General features: G+C 44.1%; 1 protein-coding gene across 5 annotated transcripts in view; it reads left to right on the top strand.

The window, feature by feature from the left end:
- The window catches only part of uba7 (ubiquitin-like modifier activating enzyme 7), a 289,490-nt gene that overhangs the window by 77,928 nt on the left and 187,240 nt on the right, over window positions 1-24,322 (top strand). For 4 of the 5 annotated variants that reach the window (XM_039770998.1, XM_039770997.1, XM_039770999.1 and 1 more), the window contains exons 18-23: window positions 3,296-3,364; window positions 3,896-3,970; window positions 12,643-12,826; window positions 12,914-13,002; window positions 19,220-19,312; window positions 23,376-23,567. In XM_039770998.1, coding sequence (XP_039626932.1) covers window positions 3,296-3,364; window positions 3,896-3,970; window positions 12,643-12,826; window positions 12,914-13,002; window positions 19,220-19,312; window positions 23,376-23,567 — 702 coding nt within the window. The remainder of the gene's footprint in view (window positions 1-3,295; window positions 3,365-3,895; window positions 3,971-12,642; window positions 12,827-12,913; window positions 13,003-19,219; window positions 19,313-23,375; window positions 23,568-24,322) is intronic. The other variant, XM_039771000.1, reaches the window with a different exon arrangement.

Here is a 24,322-nt window from a genome sequence, read left to right as displayed (position 1 = left end):
GGACACACCTGCTTAATTCAAATTCAGAGTCGTATATGGATCCAACAGCATGGGGGTGCAAGGCCAGGTAGCATCTGTGGACGGGACATCAATTCCTCATTGAGCCCACTCGTGGACACTGGGCCACTTTAGAAATATTCCATCTTTCGTCACGTCATCAGAGCACCATCATTCCAGCTACTATCAACTCTGAAAGTAGCGTGAGATCTTTGCACTCCAGCATGGGAAACATCAGAGCTATTGAGAGAAACACCGCGAGATTCTCACATCCCCGCCTGGATTTATTTTGTGGAGTTGATTCTAAGCTGCGTGGAGTGGATTTTAATGTTTTGCGACCAGTACAGAGATTGACCTCACAGTCATTAGTCAGATTTGAACTGTTTAACTCTCAATCCATCTGCAATAAAGCCACACTGATTGAAGAACACATCAGGGAGAAAGGACTTGACTTCATGTGTCTGACAGAAACATGGCACCAGTCAGAGGTTTACTCTGCCCTAAATGAAGCCTGTCCTCCTGGCTACAGTTACTTGGAAGCAGCTCGCAGCACTGGGCGTGGTGGTGGCTTAGCTATCATCCACCGTCAGGATTTGGGGTTGTCCCGTATCTTGATACCTGCAACATCCTCCTGCGAGTGCCTTGCATTTAAATGTAAGCCTCCTTTTCCCATGACTGTTCTCCTTATCTATCGACCTCCAAAACCCAACTCTGCCTTCATCCCGGAAATGACTGATCTCACAACACTCTGTGCTACCTCTGCCAACATCATAATTCTAGGAGATATAAATATTCATGTTGACAGTCCCACAGGTTATCTCACTGCTGATTTCCTTGAGCTATTGGATTCTCTCAATCTACAACAACATGTTGATGTCCCCACACATTCCAGGGGTCACACACTTGACCTGGTCATTTCAAATTCTGCCTTAATCAGTAACTTACAGGTATATGATCTTGGTATTTCAGACCACAAAGTAGTGTCAATGGAGCTGCCCTTTCTTTCCCCCCATACCAAACTAAAACGACAGATCCATTTCAGAAATCTGAAGAACATCAATGTGGATGCCTTGGCCCTGGACCTTAAACTTCTCTCCTCTGACCCTATCAGCTCCCTCTCTGTTGCTGACCTTGTGGACTTTTACAACCAGTCCCTGAGCAGTCTCCTGGACTTCCACGCCCCCTTAACATCCAGGTCCGTCTCATTCTCGTGCTCAGCACCTTGGTACACCTGCAAACTGCGAAAATGAAGACGGCTGGCCGTGTCCTTGAGCGGCAGTTCAAGGCCTCTGGGCTGACTGTCCACAAACAGGCTTATAGGGAACACAAGAGGGCGTATGCAGAAGCTCTGAAGGTTGCACGGTCCAGGTTCTATTCCATCATCATCAGCAACAGTTCCAGGAACCCCAAAAAACTTTTTTCAACTATAAATCACCTTCTCAAACCTCCTTCACCTGCCCACTCTGAGGCCACCGATGAGAGGTGCAATATGCACATCAATTTCTTCAAACAAAAAGTTGATAACATCCGCTTACACCTCTCCACCACGGATATCCTGCCCCCCAACTGTCGACCTACTGTCTGAGACTGTCCAGCCCCTTTGCTCCTTCTCTGTTGCCAAACGGGAAGAGGTGGAGGATGTCATCAGGAAAATGAAACTGTCTACCAGTTCCCTGGACCCTTTCCCTCAGCTTTACTGAGGGCCAACGTCTCTGCCGTCTCTCCACTTATCACCAGGATCATAAACCAGTCCCTTTTGGCTGGCCATATTCCTTCTTCACTAAAAACTGCTGTCATCAGACCCCTACTGAAAAAGCCCACCCTGGATTCTGAAGTTCTCTCCAATTATAGGCCCATTTCCAATCTTCCATTTCTCTCTAAAGTTCTGGAAAAAATAGTTGCAACTCAACTTCATGACCACCTCAAACTGAATAATCTGTTTGAAAAGTTTCAGTCTGGTTTCCGCCCTGGCCATAGCACTGAAACAGCCCTGGTCAGGGTCACCAATGATCTTCTGATAACAGCAGATACTGGTTCCCCTTCTTTACTCATCCTCCTTGACCTGACAGCTGCTTTTGACACAATAGACCACAACATTCTCCTTCACCGCCTGAAATACACCATTGGACTCTCTGGAAATGTTCAAAATTGGTTCACATCTTACCTGACCGGCAGAACTGAGCACGTCGCCCTGGGCAGCGCAAAATCTCATACCCACAACGTCACTTGTGGTGTCCCACAGGGCTCTGTGCTAGGCCCCATCCTTTTTACCATCTACATGCTCTCCCTTGGAAATGTCATTAGCAGACATGGTTTATCTTTTCACTGCTATGCTGATGACACTCAGCTTTACCTCAGGACTACCCCCACCTCCTCTACTGCTCCTCTGCCAATCTCTACATTGACTACCTGCCTGGAGGACATAGAGGCGTGGATGAGGATCAATTTTCTTCAGCTAAACAGATCCAAAACAGAAGCCATCTTAGTTGGCACATCACACCATCTCCGCTCTTCTACCATCACCAGTATCACTTTCGCTGGCCAAAACATTCCCCTTTCCACATCTGTCACCAATCTGGGTGTTAAAATGGACCCTCAACTCACCTTTGACGCCCACATCAAACACCTCTGTAAGTCTTCCTTCTACCACCTCAAGAATATTGCTAAACTCCGACCAACTCTCACCCTGGAAGATGCAGAGAAGCTCGTCCATGCCTTTGTCTCCTCCAGGTTGGATTACTGTAATGCGCTCCTCATCGGGATTCCTGGCAAGAGTATTCAGAGACTCCAGTATATTCAGAATTGCGCTGCCAGGATCCTGATGAGGGTGCGAAAGCATGACCATATCACCCCAATCCTGAAAACCCTTCACTGGCTCCCTGTTCCTCTCAGAATTGAGTTCAAGGTCGTTCTCCTCACCCATCAGTGCATCTATGGACATGCCCCCCTTTACTTACAGGAACTCCTTACCCCTCATACCTCCTCACGCACTCTCTGCTCTGTACACACTAACACTCTCCAAGTCCCTAGAACCAAGCTTCGCAGTATGGGTGATAGGGCTTTTTCATCTGTGGTGCCGAGACTGTGGAACGCCCTCCCTGACTACCTGAGAGCCCCACAGTCGACTGATGTTTTAAACGGAATCTAAAACTCATCTTTTTAGAAACATATTTCGTTAAAGCATACATAGATTTTCTTGTTTTATTATGTTTGTTTTTACTATGTAGCACTTTGAGATTTCTAAAATATGAAGTGCAATATAAATAAAATTTATTATTATTATTATTATTTATTATAGAAAACCATTTTGGAAATGGTGGAGGAAGCCCAGGCAGATGAGGAAGAACAAGCAAGAAAACTCCACACGGTAAACAGTCAGCTGTAGGATTTGAACCCAAGGATGCTGTGAGGCAGCAGCACTAACCTCTGAGCTATCATGCCACCCCACCAAGGAAGAAATATCCCATTATCCAACTAGCTATATCCTAACTACAGGGCCACTGGAACCAATCCCAGCCAACACAGGGCGCAAGGCAGGAAACAAATCCCAGGGCAGGGCGCCAGCCCACCGCAGGGCACACACACACTCACACACCAAGCACACACTACGATTGGCAATGCATCTAACCTGCATGTGTTTGGACTGTGGGAGGAAACCGGAGCACCCGGAGAGAACATGTAAACTCCATGCTGGGAGGACCCGGGTCTCCTAACTGCAAGGCAGCAGCGCTACCACTGTGCCACCATGCCACCCAGGAAGAAATAAAACAATAAAATGTAACAAGCTTTCTTCTTTTTGTTGTTGTTGTGTAGAGTTATCTTTAATACTGTTGTGTCTTTGTCACCGGCCTTGTCTATAAATTTGATTTGATTTTTTTTCTGTTTTTTCCCAACTTAGGTGTCAAGCTCTGGAAAGCCATTCTGGTCAGGAACCAAGCGTTGTCCACGCACTCTGAACTTTGACCCAGACAATGTAAGGATACCACCCAGCGAGTCGAAACTGTTTGTTCACAAAGAGTGTTTAAATGTGGCAACCTGAATGCTCTTACAAAGCACAATTATGCACAGACACAACATAATGCAGGCATTTCTCTTAATTGTAGGGTGTTGAGGAGAGTTCCTGTAATCAAAAAACAATGCTATAATTAGTTTGTAACAAAAAGAAAAAACAATAACGTCGGGAAGTGTGCCACTGCCCCATAAGACTTTTAGATTCATTTTTATTAGAAACCAAAGGCTGCTAATTTGGAGCCGCCTGCCTTTCAGGGTTTGCTTTGCTGGTTTGTTGACGGTTTATTTTTTCAGCATTGTGTTGGTTTTATTAAAATCAAATAACATCCCATACTAGTAAGTCAGGCTTAAGAAAGCTAGGTTTGAAACAAATCAACCTGACGCTCCCTTCACTTTCTCCGACTAGCTAAGCCGGCATTAAGGGGGCACTGTGACCCACACAGAGGAAAGTGGTGGGGACCCAAAATCGATAAACCACTTAGGGACCCTGTAAGGGTATAAATAGTTAGACTCGGAGGTCCATGGCAGCTGGTTTTAATACCCAGCACTCTTTAAACGGTTATTGTAGAAGCTTTGCTTGATTTATTGTCTCTGTCCTGTTCAAGTTCTACAGATTATGAACGTGTGGTATAGCATACTATCCTCTAAGACCACTTAATCTGGAGCCTATCTTAGCAAGCATTGGGTGAAAGGCAGGAACAATCCCTGGACAGTGTGCCAGTCCACCGCAGGGTGAACACACACACACACACACACACACATATGCCAATTTAGCACCACGTTTGGAAACTGCAGCACCAGGAGGAGACTCACGCATTCATGGGGTGAACATGCCAACGGCATTCAGGGAACACAATCCCTGACCTCCTTACTCCGAGGTGGCAGTGCCACCCCTGCACCACCTTGCCACCCAAGTGTGGTATACTGGGGTTGAATTTACAATGTCTAGTTTTTCAAAGCTTTCAGAACATCAAGATGTTCTTTGTTGTGGTTTGCTTCCTTCTGTTTTCCAATTTTTTTGTGGGGATGTTTGCCTTTAATGGTTGTTGAATTGATTCTTATTATGATTATGATATACTTTATTATTCCATCCATCCATCCATTATCCAACCCGCTCTATCCTAACTACGGGGTCACGGGGGTCTGCTGGAGCCAATCCAAGCTAACACAGGGCACAAGGCAGGAAACAAACCCCGGGCAGGGTGCCAAGCACACACTAGGGACAATTTAGGATCGCCAATGCACCAAACCTGCATGTCTTTGGACTGTGGGAGGAAACCCACGCAGACACGGGGGGAACATGCCAACTCCACGCAAACCCAGGTCTCTTAACTGTGAGGCAGCAGTGTGACCACTGTGCCACCGTGCCGCCCTGTTCTTGAATTGTTTCTTTTCTTAATCCTGTCTTTGTGTCACTGCCCGGACCTGCTCTCCTAATTCTAATTTTAGGGAGTTAAAGCCTAGCAACGCAACACCGCAAAGCTGGAACTGATGGCACACGTTCTGCCAGTCCATTATGGGGACAGCTGGTGCTCACACTCGGTTTAGCCCTGCCATTCAGTCTAAGAGGCAGGAATAAACCCACATGGAGAACATGCACACCCCATACGGCCAGTGGTGAGACCGGGCATGGCAGCATTACACACAAATCAAAAAGCAAGCCTGTCTTAGACCAACAAAGGCACTGTTTTATTGCAATCAGATGTTTATTAGAAGACCCAAAATAGCTGACCCCCCCCAAACATCGGTCTTAGCTTGTAATAAAACGACAACCCCAAACCATCTCCTCAGAGTTCAAAGTTCTTGAATGGTGAAGAAAGAAAAGCCTGCGTTGACTGACAAATGAGGAACAGCACTGCAGTCACAACACACACAACAACAACAACGTCATTTATTTCTAAAGCACATTTTGATACAAATAATGGAGCTCAAAGTGCTTTACATGATGAAGAAAAGAGAAATAAAAGACAAAGTTAGAATTAAACTAAGACAACACTAATTAACATAGAATAAGAGAAAGGTCCGATGGCCAGGGAGGACTTAAAAAAAAAAAAAATACGGCTGGGGAGAAAAAATAAAATCTGCAGGGGTACTGGGCTACGAGACCACCCAGCACCCTCTAGATGTTCTACCTCACAGAAATGAAACAGTCCTCTTTGGATTTAGGGTTCTCATGGAAGGACTTGATGATGATGGTCATGTAGACTTCTGGCTTTTAATCCATCAATGTAAGGACATCACGGTGCTTTGATTAGGTGGTGGTGGTGCAGGTCGCCACCACAGAAAACCGGGAAAAGAAACAGAAGAGAGAGTAGGGGTCAGTATGGATTTTGGAGCCACCATGAATAGTTATGTGTTCAGTAAAACACTTCACGTTGTCTTGCAGTCCTCAATCCGTGGCTACGTTATCGGTTTAGACGATACAGAACTGATTCTGAGCTGTCCTGCAATAAGCAGAGCAAGCAAGTGAGTTCTTCTTCTATCAGATTACAAGTTAGTCAGTCGTCAGTCTTGGGTCAGCTTTCCCCAGAAGCAGCCATGTTCAGAGATGTTTGCTACGTGGGTCTCAAACATCCAGATGGTGTAGGCAGCAGTGGTCACAGGAACATCATTTGGACATAAATGGTCTTGTCACTTTTACGTTGGCTGCTACCATCTGCCTTGCCTCCTGAGACAACTCTTTGCTTTTCCTTCTGTTTTAGTGTGAAACCCAACAGTTAAGTGATTTCTTTTCTCCATTTACACCGGCTGAATGAGGGATTTACAAGATTGAGGACACCCGTGATAATCGTTAAAAGCCACAGGTCTACATGAAGAGTCACTACGAGATGATCGTTTCTCATAACTTCTAGATGTTTTGGCCATTTTATAAAATGAGCAAGAATTGAGTTCTTTTGACAACTTTTTTTTTTGTTTTGTTTTGTTTTGTTCCACTGCAAAGCAAAGAAATGCATGCATGGATGACAAAAGATCTTTGAATTTCAATTCTTTCCATGAAGAATGGTGCATAATTGGAATAAAATGCAAGGGTGCTAATATTTTCAGGCACATCTGGCCTCTTTGTTGGCCCTTCAAACAGCCCACATTGTGCTCACAATGCAAAATATGTTTTAAGACGGTGAAACTGTCAGCTTTTGAAATGTCCAATTCATTTAAGTGACTCTAGGCCGGGGGGGTGGTGGTGGTCTTTTGTTTGTCTTGTCATGTATTCCAGTAACGCAGGTTTCCAACTGATCTACTACAACTAAAACTGGCTTTAAGCCCCTCTAAATCAACAAGCGGGACACACCCAAAGCCTCTCCATGTCCGTTTGTAAATGGACTGGTGAGGTTTGAATTTCCTCTAAGAGGAGCTAAAACTTTCTTAACGTTCCTGTTGTTCTTACTTAATTCTCCCAAAGCAATCCGTCGTCCTTTTTTTTTTTTTTTTTTTTTTTTTTCCAGTGGGACTTAAACCCACCCAGACAGCTATGACCTCCCTAAAGCAGCCGGCATTGCAATTACCCCGGATATCTGCTTTAGCATTTAGGGAATGATGACAAATTGTCAAAGTGATATGCATAACATAATGCTCTCATTCCAGCTTGATCCAGTTTAGGGTGCAGGGGTCTGGAGCCCATCCTGGTATCCCAGGGTTAAAGGTAGGAAACCCCTGTGGACGCGGTACCGGCCCATCACATCGTCCATTTATGCTGAAACTCCTGATCAAAATGACACAGAGCCAACATTTACTCCAACTCCCCTCACAGACATGGGGAGAATGAACACACTCCATATAGATAGATAGATAGACTTTAATTTTAGTATAGTAGGCAGGATTAGATAGATAGATAGATAGATACTTTATTAATCCCAAGGGGAAATTCCCATACTCCAGCAGCAGCATACTGATAAAGAACAATATTAAATTAAAGAGTGATAACAATGCAGGTATAACAGACAGATAATAACTTTGTTTAATGTTAACGTTTACCCCCCTGGTGGAATTGAAGAGTCGCATAGCGTGGGGTCTCCTCAGTCTGTCAGTGGAGCAGGATGGTAAAAGCAGTCTGTCGCTGAAGCTGCTCCTCTGTCTGGAGATGATCCTGTTCAGTGGATGCGGTGGATTCTCCATGATTGACTGGAGTCTGCTCAGTGCCCGTCACTCTGCCACGAATGTCAAACTGTCCAGCTCCGTGCCTACAACAGAGCCTGCCTTCTTCACCAGTTTGTCCAGGCGTGAGGCATCCCTCTTCTTTCAGATATGTAGAATTTGAACCCAGGATGCTAGAGATGCTGGATCCAGGAGGCAGCAATGTCCTTCTACTAAATGAAATACTTTCAAAGTGTAGTTCTCTAAAAGATAACTAAATAAATAATGTGTATTGGAGGAATATACACACACCCCCTACACACATCAAACAATTTACTGTAACTTTACCTTTGGGATGTGAAAGGGAAAAAAGGAAAAGTAGAAGACCACCCAACCAGATTTGGAGAGAACAAATCAAATCCACACAGACAGGGACAAGGAGATGTCAAAGCCCATCTGGGCAGCAAGTGATTCAAGGTACGAAGGACGTTCAAAAATGTTTCATATATTTGTTGGAAACGGTTAAGGTAGGAGTAGTAACTGGGCATTAAAAAGATGGTACGACGCTGGGAAAATCGCATCGCAAAGGAAGGTGACTATGTAGAAAAGGAATGTCATTTGTTTTTGAAACAAATAGAGTTTAAAAAAAAAAAGTTTGGAAACTTTTTGAACGTCCATCATAGAAATTAGACCCGAATGAACGCCAGCCCACCACAGGACAAGCTGCATGCTCTCATATATACAAATAAGCAGGCATATAGACCTTCTTTTAACCTTTTTGAATGAATATAATTGTTAAGAACCAGCAATGATCTTTTAGTTGAAAAGATTCAACAGCAAACATCACAAAAAAATCCCAATTTACCGATGGTTATAATTAGTGAGACGGATGAGCCTGTTGTTCACTACACGTCTTTTCAAATCACGGTACAGCCCTCCCTCATTTCGTGTTCTACGTTGATTTTCGCACGGTATTTCCATTTTTTATCGCACCGAATGCCGAAAATCCATAATAATGATATCGCCAAAGGAATTAAGATGCACTGAGCTTTACTACTTAGCAGCGGATGTTCATCTTTTACCGAAAGCCGGACGTCACTAAGAACCGTGCTTTCAAATTTTACCTTGGAGCGTATTGTCGCAAGACAGTTCAATTCAAGATTTTGTTCTTCTGCAGAATGTAAATTCAGATCCATACGCATCTACGATTGTCGCCTGACGTCTGGATGAGTTCATTCGGGTCTGTTCTCAAAACGATACTGTTTGGTCTTGTCAGCGGCACATCATTTATTATGAACTAGCTGTCCCCCCCAAAGGATCCGCCCGCGTAGTAGTGAAGCGGGACAGTGAGGCGAACCCTGCCTAGCTCCCCACTCCTGACATCATGCTTCCCCCTGCCATCGGCCCGCAGCCTCTCTCTCGGATTAGCATGAATATATCGCTCCTGCAAGGGAAGTCTGATTCTTAGCGCAGTGAGAGAAGTCGCAAAATCAACCCGAAATGTTCAAGCAAATTATAGAAAAAACCCAATCTAAATCCGATAAGTAGTTCTCTTGTCTGCTAGCTTTTTGAACGTCCCTCATAGAGATTAAACCCGAATGAACGTCAGCCCACCACAAGACAAGCTGCATACTCTCACATATACAAATAAGCAGGCATGTAGACCTACCACATCATCAGACCTCATCTTTGCGATATGGAAGAAAACTGGAGAACACCCCGAAAATCCAGACAGACTTTGAAAAAGCATACGTCTCCATAATGACAGTGGAGAGCTTAAACCTTTCTGGGCAGAATCAGATAAAAAGACAGAAATCCACCCTGTGTGAGAGGCCCATCCATCGTAGAACATGCTTGTCAAGAGTATGTGAAGAAAACCCTCCGAGAGGTGGGAAGAATGTGCACATCTGTAAACAGCCAAAGACCAGGAGCTCAGTGTTGTGTCACCTTTGCTTGTTAATCGATATCATTAATATAAAGCGTTGTCCTAGATGAAGGGCGGGCTGTGTTGGCGTCCATTAATTGTGTTTGCCATGGCAGATTGATGATAACACTGAGTACAACATTTGTAGGACAATCTAGACAAGAACAGGCCACAGACCAATAAAGCTCGCCAGTTCTGTCCACTTAATTCTTCTAAGATAACATCAAGTCGAGTTTTACATGTCACTAAAGTCCTACTGTCTATCACACTAATTGGTCACTTATTCCAAGTGTCTGTGTAAAGAAGAACTTCCTAATGTTTGCGCGAAGTTTACCTTTAACAAGTTTCCAACTGTGTCCCCGTTTTAAAGTCACCATCTCGATCCACTGGACTAATTCCCTTCATAATTTTAAACACTTCACTCAGGTCTCCTCTTCATCTCCATTAAAGGCTTAGCTCTTGTAATCTTTCCTCATAACTCAACCCCTGTAGCCCTGCAATCAGCCTTGTTGCTCTTCTCTGGACTTTTTCTTGTGCTGTTATGTCCTTTTTGTAGACTGGAGACCAAAACTGCACCTAGTACTCCAGATGAGGCCTCACCAGTGTGTTATAGAGCTGGAGAAGAACCTCCTGTGACTTGTACTCACCACACATCAAGGCGCTATATGACCTGACATTCTGTTAGCCTTCTTGATGGCTTCTGAACACTCCTAAATCCTTCTCATAAGGTGTGTATTGTGTATTCAAACCTCACAGTTTCACTTCCTACATGTAATGCTTTACATTTACTGCCATTAAATTTCATTGTCTACAAATCTGCCCAAGCCTGCAGCTGCCCAAGTCCCTCTGTGATGATTTAACGGATTTGAGATTATCTGCCAATCCACCTGGCCTGGTATCATCTGTGAACTTAACCAGCTTGTTCTTTATATTCCAATCCAAATCATTTACATTTGTTAAAAACAGCAGCATCCAAAACACTGACCCCCTGCTGGTCACCTCTCTTAACCTCAGAAAATCCCACATGAGGTTCCTCACACCATCACCCTCTGCTTCCTGTGTAAAAACCAATTTTGCACAACACCCTTCTTTTAGTCTGATGCCCACCCTCGCATGTGGCACCTTATCAAATGCTCTCTGAAAGTCCAGACAAATAATATCATCTGCTCCACGTTGATCATATACTTCAGATGTTTCCTCATAGAATTCCAGCGTGTTAGTAAAACACAACCTCCCTCTACTGACCCCATGCTGACTGTTCCTAATATCTCCTATCCTTGCCATGTGCTTCTTAATCTTATCCTTAATTCTTTCCATTCATTTTCCTGTGATGCATGTTAAGCTTACTGGCCTATACATGTCACATGTGATGAAGACTATGGAGCGGCTGCTGCTTCACCACCTGAGGCCACATGTCTGCCACGCCCTCGACCCTCTGCCATTCGCATACCAGGAGAAGGTGGGTGCGGAGGATGCCATCATCTATATGCTACACCAATCCCTCTCCCACTTGGACAGAGGCAGTGGTGCTGTAAGAATTATGTTTCTGGACTTCTCTAGCACCTTCAACACCATCCAACCTCTGATCCTTAGGGACAAGCTGACAGAGATGAGAGTAGATTCATACCTGGTGGCATTGGTGGATCGTGGACTATCTTACAGACAGACCTCAGTATGTGCGTCTCAGGAACTGCAGGTCTGACATTGTGGTCAGCATCACAGGAGCGCCACTGGGGACTGGACTTTCTCCGGTCCTGTTCAGCCAACATACATCAGACTTCCAATACGACTCGGAGTCCTGTCACTGTCAGATGCTGAGCAGGCTCCTGTCAATCATGGAGAATCCACTGCATCCACTAAACCGTATCATCTCCAGACAGAGGAGTAGCTTCAGCGATAGACTGCTGTCACTGTCCTGCTCCACTGACAGACTGAGGAGATCGTTCCTCCTCCTCACTAGGTGACTCTTCAATTCCACCCGAGGTGGTAAACGTTAACATTATATAAGATTACTGTCCGTTATACCTGCATTGTTATCACTCTTTAATTTAATATTGATCTTTATTAGTATGCTGCTGCTAAAGTATGTGAATTTCTCCTTGGGATTAATAAAGTATCTATCGATCTATCGATTGTGCCCAGTGAAATGGCACTGATGCAGATGAAGGATGAAGCATGTGTGCTGAATGGCACTGAGCCATCTTTATCAGTATGCTGCTGCTGGAGTATGTGAATTTCCCCTTGGGATTAATAAAGTATCTATCTATCGATCATTTGTTCGTTGTTTAGATCTGCCTGGTTGCCCTTTTTATATAACAGGATATTTGCCATTTTCCAGTCCTTCAGAATCTCTCCAGTGTGCAGTGACTTCCTATAAACATGTGTCAAGGGTTTCTATCTGTACTCTCTGGCCTCCTCAAGAACTCGAGGGTAAATATTATCTGGTCCTGGTGATTTGTTTGATTATGATTTTGTAATTTAAAGCTATCCATGGGGCAGTGAGGGTAGTTTTCGTAGCCAATGTATACATTTTGGGGTGAATTGTGCTTACATATTAAAGTGGCTTTGAACGGACAGACCGGAGCAGCAGTTCCAAATGTTACTTTCATATGACCCTTTTTTTCTCTTTTGTTTTCCAGGCCACCCATATGAATTTCATAGTGGCTGCAGCAAACTTGTTTGCAAACACATATGGCATCAAGGGAACCCGAAACCACCAAGAAATCGCTGAAACCCTTAAAATAGTCATTGTGCCAGAATTTACCCCCAAGTCTGGGGTGCAGATCTTTACCACAGATGACGAGATGAAGAAGGAGACCGTAGGTCTGTGTGACATCTGATTTAGGGCAGTGGCGCTTTGATTAAATTCTTGCTTGCTCAGTTTTTCAGCTCTCACTGCTGTTTTTGCAGATGACAACCGACTAGAGGAGGCGATGAAAAAACTGGACACTCTACAGAAAGTTGGAATCTTCAAGATGAATCCAATTGAATTTGAGAAGGTACTGTCATTTCAAGTGTATGTGTGTGTTTGCCCTGTGATGGACTGGCACCCTGTCCAGGGTTTGTTCCTGCCTTGCCCCCTGCACAGGCTATGATAGGCTCCAGCTCCCCCCACAACGCTGTACAAGGACTGAGTGGCTTAGAAAATGTCTCTTTTTTCAACCCACATAGTGTAATTGAGTGTCATGGTGGGACAGAGCACCTACTGGTTGCATGAAATGCCAGTCCATTGCATGAGCCCCACATATACATGCCACCCACTAAGGGCATCACCGGTTAAACTAACCTGCACGTTCTTTAGGGATTTAAAAGGAAAGCAGTACCAGGAGGAAAACCCACGCAGACACAAGAAGAATGTGGAATCTCCACATGATCAATAGCCGGGTGTAGAATTTGAACCCAGGATGCTGGATCTGTGAGAAAGGGCCCAGTCTTGTGATAATTCTGCAGAACGCAAAAACAGGACAGGGCCATTGAATGAAAAGAGAAGGTGATCAGTCTTTCAGGGTTGCACCAGGGCTCTTGACAGTGTAGAGTGGCGAGAGGGGAGACATCATCATGGACGATGCTTAAGTTCAGTTTTGAGGGTCGAGCCAAATACAAGATATCATCAGACTTAGGAGAGGTTACGTTTCAGGTGACGTTCAGTCATCCACGATGAGATCGTGACTGCAATATGTGTGACCTGAATGGAGAATTCTAGCTTCATCATCACAGGGATGGTTGCAGAAGTCATGAGAGGCATTCTTATTGCCTATGGAAGCGAAAAGAAGAGAAGAGTGCTTAGTATGGGTCATTACTGCCAAGAGTTTCTAAGGAGAGGGCAAAGAGTTACACAGTGACGCACAGAAGGGCCTACAATGACTCAAGACCTAATAATTTGACACATTGGATATTTAACGTATTGCACTTTCTCCTTGGGCATCACAGTTCTAGTGTCCCAGTTTTGATCCCAGTGCCTTGTTGATCTCTGCTTGGACCCCAAGTGATATTTCTGTGGGTTGTCCTCCAGGTGCTCCATTTTTTAATTCTACATTCTCAAAGGCATGCAGGTTAAGTTAATTTTCTATTTGAATTTGGCCCAGTGTGGGTATTTGTGCGAAGGGGTTGGACTGGTGCCCTGGACAGTGGGCGGACTTAGGGTGGTAGTGAGCTCCTTGGTTTGAGCCATTGTTTGAGCACCAGCTACCTGTACTGGGCAGAGAGGTGACTCTGTGGTTAGGCATCTGCACCAGCAGTCAGAAGGTTTGCCAGTTCGAAACCCATAAAACGCTAGAAGCAACTCTACTCTGTTGGGTCCTTAGCCAGCATTTGCTCCATCCTGGGTATGATGTTTATCTGCACCCAGCCCTGCAAGCAGGTCCTCCAGCTCACAGGGAACACTTGGGGATTGGTGGCAGCCACCGTAAAAATCAAATCAAAACCTCAAACAGTTCCAGTATGGTGCTGAGGTGTCACCCATTGCACTCGGCTGCACTCGAGCCCCAGTACGGGTGGTTTGTTGTGCGGTGGGTGCGGCAACGTGCTGTAATCAATGCCTGCTCCCAACCTGTCTCTCTCCTCTCTCTACCTGTACTGAGGGAAACACAGAAAAACTAGTCTGTAATGTCAAACCTGTTATATAGCAACTACACAAGAACAGCAAGTAGTGAGGGAGGGTGTCAGACCCCCACAGTCCCCTGGGTGACTCAATAAGTAAAGTTCCTTATTAGAGAGTTGGTCATACTTTAAAAGCAGTGCTGCATGTGGATACCCAGCCGTTAAATGAAGCGCTGTAATGCCCAGTATGAGTGGCACGTGGAGACTCGACTCCAGCGGAGAAGGCACGGTGGCACCTCTTAGCGATTTTTAGCACCTGGACAACCCAGGAGTGGAGGTGGGGGTGTATGTGATACCCCTTGGATATTTTGCCATTCAGACACATGAATGTTTTATTGAATCCGAGTGGTGAAAAGACCCCCTGCAATAAACTAGCAATAAACTTTAGAAGAGACTCTGGCAGCTCAGTAACCATCTGATGTTCGCATCGCTTCATTTTCAAACGACCATAAGCTATTTGTCAATATGCTATATATTTTATATTAAAGGGTCCAAAGCAGGTCACATAGCAGAGCTCATGTGACATGGAGCCTGACACTCTTGCAGAATAACTCGCTGCCTCTGTGGATTGATGACTCCCGAGACGTAGAACAAGCCGTTCTTGTCACATTTTCTTGTGCTCTTTGAAATCTTTACAAATGTTTAAGAAACAGAACCCCACATTTTCACCTTTTTTGCTTTAGCGACTGAAAGTGTTAATTAATGCAAGACGATGCCTGTATGGTATATGGCAGCACAGAGCCCAAGGCCTCCTCAGATAAGATCTGGAGAAAACAGCAATAGGCAGCTGTCATGGAGGCTCACTTGTGAGCATTTAATATGGTTTGGGGTTTATTGAATCTTTTTTCTGTTTTATTCTGAATACACTTTCTTGTAACAAACTCAGTAGTGGACTTGACACAATCAACTGCCACACAGTGTGCAGAGAAGGCTAACAGAAATTAGGGTTACGGTTAGGGTTAGGGAAGGCTAACAGAATGTCAGGTTATATAGCACCTTGATATGTGGAGTACAAGTCACAGGAGGTTCTGGTCAACCTTTATAATGCACTGGTGAGGCCTCATCTGGAGTCCTGGGTGCAGTTTTGGGTCTCCAGGCTACAAAAGGACATAACAGCACTAGAAAAGGTCCAGAGAAGAGCAACTCAGCTGAGTCCAGGACTACAGGGGATGAGTTATGAGGGAAGATTAAAAGAGCTGAGCCTTTACAGGAAATGAAGAGGAGACCTGAGTGAAGTGTTTAAAATTATGAAGGAATTAGCCCAGTGGATCGAGACGGTGACTTTAAAATGAGTTCATCGAGAACACGGGGACACAGTTGGAAACTCGTTAAGGGGAAATTACACACAAACATTAGGAAGTTTTTCTTTACACAGAAAACCACAAACACTTGGAGTAATAGACCAAGTAGTGTGGTAGACAGCTGAACTTTAGGACCTTCAGAAGTTGATTTGTTGTTCTTTTAGAAGAATTAATTGGACAGGATAGCAAGCTCTGTTGGGCTGAATGGCCTCTTCTCGTCCAGATTGTTCTCATGTTCGAATGTTCTAACTCTTTTAAGTAGAAGTACACTCTATCTAGGTTGTCAGGGTTTCTGCTTCAACTCCATTTGTCAGTAGTTTGTTCCAGAGTCCCACAATTCTTTGTGTTTAAAAAAACAAAGTGTTTCCTGGCTTCAGTTTTAAATGCTACTCCCCTTAATTTCAACTGCTGTCCTTGAGTGTTTTTCATCAAGACAAGATAAAATTCAATTTTTTTTAGTAAAAATGAAAGAGAGAGAAGATGGTTGTCCGACCATAAAAACGATAACTAAAGTAAGTGCAAAGTCTAAATGGAACGATTCATCAAACTTGGGTAATGACAAAGTGCCAAGTGCAAACTTTATACCAGTGGTTCCCAAACTTGGTCCAGGGGACCCCCTGGGGCTGCGGGATTTTTCTTCCAACTTACCTCTTGTTTTTAATTGGACTCCCAGCCTAATTAAGTGAGCTGTTATTTCGTAGTTTCTGTGATTTGGGGTCAATGAAGAAATGACAGAGGTAGAGGTGTTAATACATTTTAATAAAGATTAAGCATTATATATGAATTTATTTTTTTTACTCTTTATTTATGTTCATCCTGATCTCCATTCCTCCTTTCCATTATTACTAATTAGTGTATCTGACGCTGAAGCAGTGGCAGCCTTTGGTCATTTAGTGTTGTTCGCCCAGGTGGCTGATTTGCTTGTTGTTCATTGTCATTATTTGGGTACAATGAAAGGAGCAGACTACACATAATTAAAGGAAAATGATAGGAAAACAACACAAAAGAGTTAAACGTTTAAAGCTTTAGTTAAAACAAAAATATTTGTAAAGGTCTTATCATGAAAAACTCATACTGCAGTGTTTTTCTGAATGCAGAATAAGAGAACAGGAAAAAAAGTCCAGCTAACTAAATGAGATCACTTATTGTGAATCTGCAGCCACAGGTGGTCCCCAGGACCGAGTTTGGGAGCCACTACTTTATACCATTAACCAGGTGACGTCATGTGTGCACACTTCTGGGTCATTTCCAAAGCAACATCAAGACAACAGAAAACAGTGGCAATCAAAATGAACAAAATGGCATCGGGAGAAGACACCAATAATTATCAACCGGCGTTGTGCAAGTTCACACCTCACAAGAACTCCCTCAAAGTTCAGTTCACACAGATTCAAATGAATAAATTCACGTTCATAGTTCACCATTTCAATTTTGAACTAGTTCATGTTCAGTTCATTTTGTAGTTTTTAAGGAGTGAGAATAAATGACCCATGAATTTACTTTTTTCAGTTTTGCATGCCTTATATTAGGCTATTATGGTGTTCATCCATCCTCTTCCGCTTATCCAAGGTCGGGTCGCGGGGGTAGCAGCTTAAGCAGAGAAGCCCAGACTTCCCTCTCCCCGGCCACTTCTTCCAGCTCTTCCGGGAGAATCCCAAGGCGTTCCCAGGCCAGCCGGGAGACATAGTCCCTCCATCGTGTCCTGGGTCTTCCCCGGGGCCTCCTCCCGGCTGGACGTGCCTGGAATACCTCGCCAGGGAGGCGTCCAGGAGGCATCCTGATCAGATGCCCGAGCCACCTCATCTGACTCCTCTCGATGCGGAGGAGCAGCGGCTCTACTTTGAGCACCTCTCAGATGACTGAGCTTCTCACCCTATCTTTAAGGGAAAGCCCAGACACCCAGCGGAGGAAACTCATTTCAGCCGATTGTATTCGCGATCTCATTCTTTCAGTCACTACCCATAGCTCATGACCATAGGTGAGGGTAGGAACGTCGATCGACTGGTAAATTGAGAGCTTTGCCTTACGGCTCAGCTCTTTTTTCACCACGACAGACCGATGCAGAGCCCGCATCACTGCAGACGACGCACCGATCTGCCTGTCAATCTCATGCTCCATTCTTCCCTCACTCGTGAACAAGACCCTGAGATACTTAAACTCCTCCACTTGGGGCAGGATCTCCCCCCCAACCCTGAGAGGGCACTCCACCCTTTTCCGGCTGAGGTGTTCTTGACGTTATGGTGTTCTTGAATAAAATACAATAATTATAAATACTGTTTTTTATTTAAATACACTTTATTGAGTTACACCGAGCAACAAACACGTATAACCATATATGCTAATATCCTCCCGGTCAAAAAAGAAATGAAACAGATGCAAGTATACATATAAATTACCGCTCTGTTTCTAACCGTGTGATACAAATGGTGACTGTGGAACCAGCGTGTAGGTGAAATAACCAATTACACTCAAAATTCGCATCACATATTGCATGTCCAACAGTGAAAAATATAAAGTGGCCTCGTGAAGTCCAACGTTTTCATAAAAGCGAAAGCAGAGCTTCACCGTGTGATCGTGTCAGCGAGGTTGCAGCTTAAGCACAAGCAGGCAAACACAGACAGCGCCTATTTGACTTGACGTTATTTTTCCCCGAATACAAATAAATGTGAAAACATTCGTACGTAATAAATATTCATAAAAATCCATTACTTGTGCTTATCCGAATGCTGTATTTGGATTCGGCTCCGACCCTTACATTACAGGGTAAGGCAAAACGTTTAATCTGCGCCTAAACCAGATCCAGAATGTCACATTAAACTGAACTATAGCTCACGTTCAGGTTCTTCCCTTGCAAATACGTTACGTTAAGTTCACCATTCTTCAATGAACGCGCTGCTTTGAACTAGCTAGTGCACAACGCTGTTATCAACTATATCAAAATGAAGACAAAACAAAATATGAATGTCAGGGAAAGATTCACGAGGCCAACAACCAGTATGACAAAGTAATCAAATCCAAAAAAGCAATAAGAAGGTCTTCAAAAGCAGCCGATGTGTGATCTCAGAGCACAAGACTTCACGCTAATGACGTGGGCTTTGTCGTCCTGTTAATTAATCACTTGGTAGGTTACTGTATAGCCAACTCTAGTTCTCTTTAGACGTAACTCGTAATTTAAATATTTTTTATTTTAGTTTGTTTTGTTCAAACAATAGGTAGCAAGGTTTAGGGAGCTTTTTAAAAATTGTTAAACTTGTCCCCAGAATTGAGAAGGCCCTCGACCTGACTGCTTGTATTATTTTCTGATTTTTTTTTCCAGGATGATGACACTAACCTGCATGTAGACTTTATTGTTGCTGCCTCCAACCTCCGAGCTGAAAATTACTACATTCCCCCCGCTGACCGCCACAAGGTGAGACCAACTACCCGTCATTTACTGGAGACAGCAATTCAGGGAACAAAGACAAAAGAGCAAATGGAATGACTCACGGGGTGCAAATCCTTCTCTGCCATGTTTGCCAGTCACTGCATTTAACCTCAGGGCAACACTAAAAGCAGCCTAAATCCTCACGACTGGGATGGGCTTGGGAGTCCATTGTCTTCGGCTGGTCACCTTCTCTGAGCAAATCCCACCCACTCGCCCAACCCCGCACTCCTTTGTATGACAAACACACACCTCGGGTGATTACAGGGTTAAGCCAGGCCTGGAGCCTTTGGGCAGCAGCGGTATGGCGTCTCGTGTGGAGGAGAGTGGCACTGGCCTCCGGTTTCCACCTTGTCATATGCCAGTTTGAGTGGGCGGGGAGGGCAGAATTCCAGGAAAGAGCCCGCTCCCCTCTCTCTCTCCCTCTCAATAGAAGCCACTTTTTAATGTCGAATCTGCTTTGCCTGCCCAAGCTTGTCTTCATAAAGTCAGATACACCACATTCCACGCATGGCGTCCAGGTGCAAGCGTTACTCAGCTTGTGGTTTTGATTTGATTTTTGATTTTTATTATTATTATTATTCTATTTTATTATTAGGGTCAGAACGAGTTTCATCATGTAAACTGTTCATTAAAGCTACAATATTTTATAGATTTCTATAGAAGACGTGCAAGTCTCGTTTCACCGCTGAAGTAATCAAGTTAAAAGGAAAAGTGGCACGAGAATAAAGCGTAGTGGAAAGTCATAAAAAGTCTGCAGCTGTATGTCCTGTGGACGGGTCAAAGGACACGCGTGGATGTCAAGGAGAAGTTAGGGTGTCAGCAGGGTCACCGTTTTTATTCCTAACCCCAATAATATTAAACAAAAAGAACACTTAATGGCAGTTAAACAGAAACATAAAGCAGCTCTCCATGACTTTTCTTTTAAGGGCAGCAGCTCGATCGAGTGGGTCTCCCTCGCTGGCACCATTCTGGTAGGTCCGAAATCAGACACCTTTCTCTGGGGTGTCCACTCTTTTGTAGGACTCTGGCCAGAAGGGAAAAAATTTCCTCACCAATGTGAATGAAAACAGAGATGACAGTGTTGGCAACAGCGCCCCCTCTGGCCCCGGGGTGGTGTCACTTACTTCTGGTAAACCTGGAAGGTGACCCTCTGGTGTGCATGCCTGACCCACAACTCAATAGTATGGTGACACTCGGGTTAGTGATGCTGCGTTCAAATCCCAGCCTGCAGTTGGCGCCACATTCTCCCTGTATTGGTGCCCATTTCTCAGAGCACACCAGGATCCTCTCAAAGATCTTTAAAATGGCCTGGTATGAGTGAGTTTGTGGATATTTGTGACTAGTGCCCCCCATACAGGCTCAGCCTCCCACTACCCTAAATTGGATTAAGCAGCATGGATAGTGGAATAGCATCGACCATAACTTACTCAGTAACACTGAACAATGCGGTTTTTTGTTTTTTTTTTTAATTTCCTATTTTATAAAATTTTTGTGATTATGATGGATAGCTTGAAGCCGAAGACAGATATTATTTCAGATGAGCTGCTTCACGTAGGAATTTGTAGAAACATGAAACGAACGCTTACTGAATTTAGAGTGTTTCATCGCTTGCTGATGCTGATGTGATACTTCTCGGAGCACCAAACACCATCCAGCGTGCTTCAAGCATACAAAACCAGGATGTGCAAAACGATAGATTCATTTACTGCATTCTCAGGTGGACTTCATCCCTGCTAATTCTGGTGCTGTCCATGAGGAGCGCGGCGAAAAGGTTTCACCGGGACTTGGCCATGATGGAAAAGTGGAATTTAGGGCAAGTGGAATCCATCGATTCTAGCCGACTATTGTTGGACACTGAAAAGAGAACAACAACAACATTTCTATCGCACATACAAGTGGTGTAGCTCAAAGTGCTTTACAGGACGAAGAAGGAAACATGTATATGAAGCAAAAATAAGATTAGGCAATACTAATTAACAAAGAATAAAGTAAGGTACGATAACCAGGTGGAAAGAAAAAACTCCAGATGGACTGGAGACAAAAAAACAAAATCTGCAGGGGTTCCAAGGCCAAGAGACCACCCAGCCTCCATTGGGCATTCTACCTCACAGAAATGATCTCAGTCAGGCCTTATGGGTTTCAGGCTTTGTGTGGAAGAATTCGATGATGACGATGGTCATGTGGACCTCGGACCTTCAATCCATCAATGTAGAGACTGCACGGTGCTTTGATCAGGTGGAGGTGGCGCGGATCGCCACCACAGAAAACCAGAAAGAGTACAGGAAAGAATAGTAGGGATTGCATAGCCTTAATGAAAATGATAATTTAACTCGTTCAGGGCTGATGTTGACTTTTGTCTAAAGGAGGACTTGACGACTGACTAACATAACTGTTATGTTTTATTTGGACTCCGTTGCTAGAAGGAAAGTTAGATTCATTGGTTTGACCGTGATTTCCTGAGCTTGCATGAGTAGCAAGGCACAAACAACAGCAAAAATGGCACTGACATTTGGCAAGAAATCAAAGTGAATGCGTAGCTGATTGGTCCCCAGCTAATCATTGCATTGACAATGTTCGCCAGGGAAGACTGCCACTTAACAATGACAAGAGGTAGAAACCAGATTACAATGCACTGTGACGTTGTCCCAGCCACGCAAAGACAGCCTGGCTACAAGCCTGCCATACATTCTTGCCAAACTGGCAGCCACAACATGCAGCAACAGATGTTTTTTGTTGATTTCTGTGGGAAACGCTTGCTTTTCAGAAACTATGATTTTTTGGTAAAAATATTCAGCCCTCAAAGAGTTAATGCACACATAGCTTAACAAAATGTATGAGAATGCCATGCAGTTTTTTTAAAAATGCTCCACCACATTAGCCTGGTGAATTTCTATCAGTAAAGCTATTCCAGATTTTAGGTGCATATCAGCTGAAGGCTGCCAACACATTTTGAGCTCAGAAGAACTAATACAATGTGTCAGTACCATTAAGTGAGGAGACACGCTACATTCAGTAAATCCTCCAAGTACACAGATCCTCTAAGTGAGAATTTGGATTTTTTTCCAGTTTTATATAGCATATAACATCAGTTACCCACTGACTTAAAAAAGGTGGGCTAGGGTTGTCCCAGTTGAGCAAGACAAGTCCACCTCCCAATAGTGAGGTAAAGGCCATTACAGTTTGTCTATCATTCTCCACTTTATGCCCCTCTGTGAGCCCACCAAACACAGCTATTAGTAGATTAGGAGGGATGTGTGACACCGAGGCTGTCTGACAGGCGTTTAAAGATTTGGGTTCAGGGTGATGTTAACTTGGTGCAGGCCTAAAGCATGTTGGACCCAGTGAGGCTGGAGCTCGATTGCAATGTTCACAAGTTAGCAGTCAAATCTCTAGCAGCTGCATTCTGCCCCAGCTGGGACATCCTGATATACAGGGCATTACAATAATTCAAACGAGATGTGACAAAAGCATGAATGAGCTTTTGTAGGCCATTAAAACAAAAACGGCTTGAGTTTATTGATAGGTAGAAAAAACAAAAACACTTTCTACCACAGCATTGATCTGTTTAAATCCAAGATCATCCTGTGCTTTAAGTAAGTAAGTAAGTAAGTGAACTTTATTGTCATTCATGCCATACAAGTGGACCCAATGTGCGTGTTGTCCCTCTCTCTCCACTGTGACCATCTCAGTCAGTTACATATTACTAAGTGGACAGTTTAGAGTCGGGTATGAACCCCAGGGTTTGACATCATTCCAGCCCCTATTCCTTACCTGATTCCTTAGCCCAGACGTCATGATATACAAGACCTTACTCTACTGTTTTTGTCCTGGTGTGATCCCCAGACAGTAAGCATTTATTGTTCTTGAAATTATTATTTTAGTACTTTCCCAATGTTGCATTTTCCTCATAACCAAAGCATCGGATTATTTCAATGCAACCACTTCAGTTTTAGCGGGCATTGAAGATGTTTGGTTTGTGCTTTACTCTCCACAGCGTTCCATCTCAGCCTACATGTATCTCTCTCTTGTTTCTTTTTGCTTCCTTCAGAGTAAACTGATTGTCGGTAAGATCATCCCAGCTATTGCCACCACTACAGCGGCAGTCGTTGGTCTCGTGTGCCTGGAGTTGTACAAAGTCATTCAAGGCCATAAAAAGCTGAGCTTGTACCGCGACAGTTTCATCAATCTGGCGACAGCATACTATGCTCAGTTCCTTCCCAGCGCTGCTCCGGTATACAAGGTAAGTAAGGAGTGTCGTAATCCCCGCCGTAAGCAACATCAAGTCAGCCGTTGGTTTGCAGGTTCTACCAGCAGCTTACATTATTTAAAGTATAAAGCAGAATGAAGCACAATTGAAGTTGTGAGTGACCCACCTATGCATTGATCGATCCTGAAGTTTGTCACATTTCATACAAACTTCACAAGTTACAAATTTTCTGAAAAGCCGCAAGTTATGGTTAGAGGCGGGTGGCTGACAGACCTTGCCAGGGTGGTTGTGATGAGAGTCCTTAAAGTTGCTGTTTGGCATTGCCCCTTATTTTGCTTGGCCTTGACAACAGACAGAAATTGAATATATTTGAAACCTTGGCTTTGATGCATCACAAAATAGAGAAAAAGGGAAGAAAGTGAATGCCTCGTGCTGGACTGGCACATCATCCAGCCCCTCTGGGATGCGCTATTGCAATAAGCATTGATGTAGCTCTAAATCAGAATATACAGTGGCTTCCTGTTCATTTACGACGTACCACTTTCTTCATGTAAGGACTTCAGTGGTTGCAGTGTTTTCAACACGTGCCAAGCCCGATTCCCCACCTGATTAATATTTTATAATTAAAGAGCGTACAGATGGCTGCAGGCTGCACTTTGGTTTAAAGCGTGATGTCTGTTCGTTACAAAAGTGCCTGACTTACACTATCCGAGCAGACACATCCCCCCTGGCAGGCAGTTCATTAAACACCAAGAGCGGCTTAGAAGTCTAAAAAGGTTTACATGTGT

This window comes from Polypterus senegalus, chromosome 12 (genome assembly GCF_016835505.1).
Source record: "Polypterus senegalus isolate Bchr_013 chromosome 12, ASM1683550v1, whole genome shotgun sequence".
NCBI classification, from domain to species: domain Eukaryota; kingdom Metazoa; phylum Chordata; class Cladistia; order Polypteriformes; family Polypteridae; genus Polypterus; species Polypterus senegalus.
This window is presented reverse-complemented; position numbering and strand designations above follow the sequence as displayed.